The sequence below is a fragment of the Camelina sativa genome, chromosome 18 (assembly GCF_000633955.1).
Source record: "Camelina sativa cultivar DH55 chromosome 18, Cs, whole genome shotgun sequence".
Taxonomy (NCBI): Eukaryota; Viridiplantae; Streptophyta; class Magnoliopsida; order Brassicales; family Brassicaceae; genus Camelina; species Camelina sativa.
Genome location: NC_025702.1, coordinates 16,083,717 through 16,084,387, shown reverse-complemented (window position 1 = coordinate 16,084,387; position 671 = coordinate 16,083,717). Strand labels below are relative to the sequence as shown.

At 44.3% G+C, this 671-nt stretch overlaps 1 protein-coding gene across 1 annotated transcript in view; it reads left to right on the top strand.

Moving 5' to 3' along the window:
• LOC104763558 (cation/H(+) antiporter 25) overlaps nucleotides 8-671 on the top strand; it is a gene marked incomplete at its 5' end in the record, with an annotated part of 4,010 nt that continues 3,346 nt past the window's right edge. The window contains 2 exons of the mRNA XM_010486917.1: nucleotides 8-289; nucleotides 396-665. Of these exons, the coding sequence (XP_010485219.1) occupies nucleotides 8-289; nucleotides 396-665 (552 nt within the window). The remainder of the gene's footprint in view (nucleotides 290-395; nucleotides 666-671) is intronic.

The window sequence follows — 671 nt, the reverse complement described above, 5'->3', positions numbered from 1 at the left end:
TTTCCCAAGTGATGACAGGAGTGTCCTGCCTGCCCGCTTTGGATTCTTGCCGGGGAATCCAACCACCGCCGGAGAGGTCGTCAGCAGTCGTGTCTTCTCCGCCAGACTTCCAGTGGTTTGCCGGCAGATTCACGATAAGCAACCGTTCGGAATGTTCAGAGGCGAAAATGGTATGAACTACACATTTTCAACATTTTTGCTTGAAGCAATACTCATCATTTTCTTCATCAAAGCCGTTTACTTCATCCTTCGACCTCTTCGTCAACCTCGTATAGTCTGCGAGATCATCGTTAGTCTTCAATCTTATTGTTTTATGTCTTTTTATATAGATCATAATATATATACATTGTGGTGCAAATTAATATTGAGAAATATGGTTGTGTGTGTGTTTGAAGGGTGGGATGGTGATAGGACCGTCCATGTTAGGACGAAGCCGAAACTTCAATTACTATCTTTTCCCACCGATTGCGAATTACATAATCGCAAACTTGGGACTGTTGGGGTTCTTTTACTTCCTTTTCCTCACAGCTGCAAAGACGGACGTTGGGGAAATCTTTAAAGCACCAAGAAAGCACAAGTACATTGCTGCCATCAGTGTTTTGGTGCCGATTGCTTGCGTGGGAGGCACGGGTGCTGCCCTAAAAGACACAATGGATGAAAGATTGCAAAAG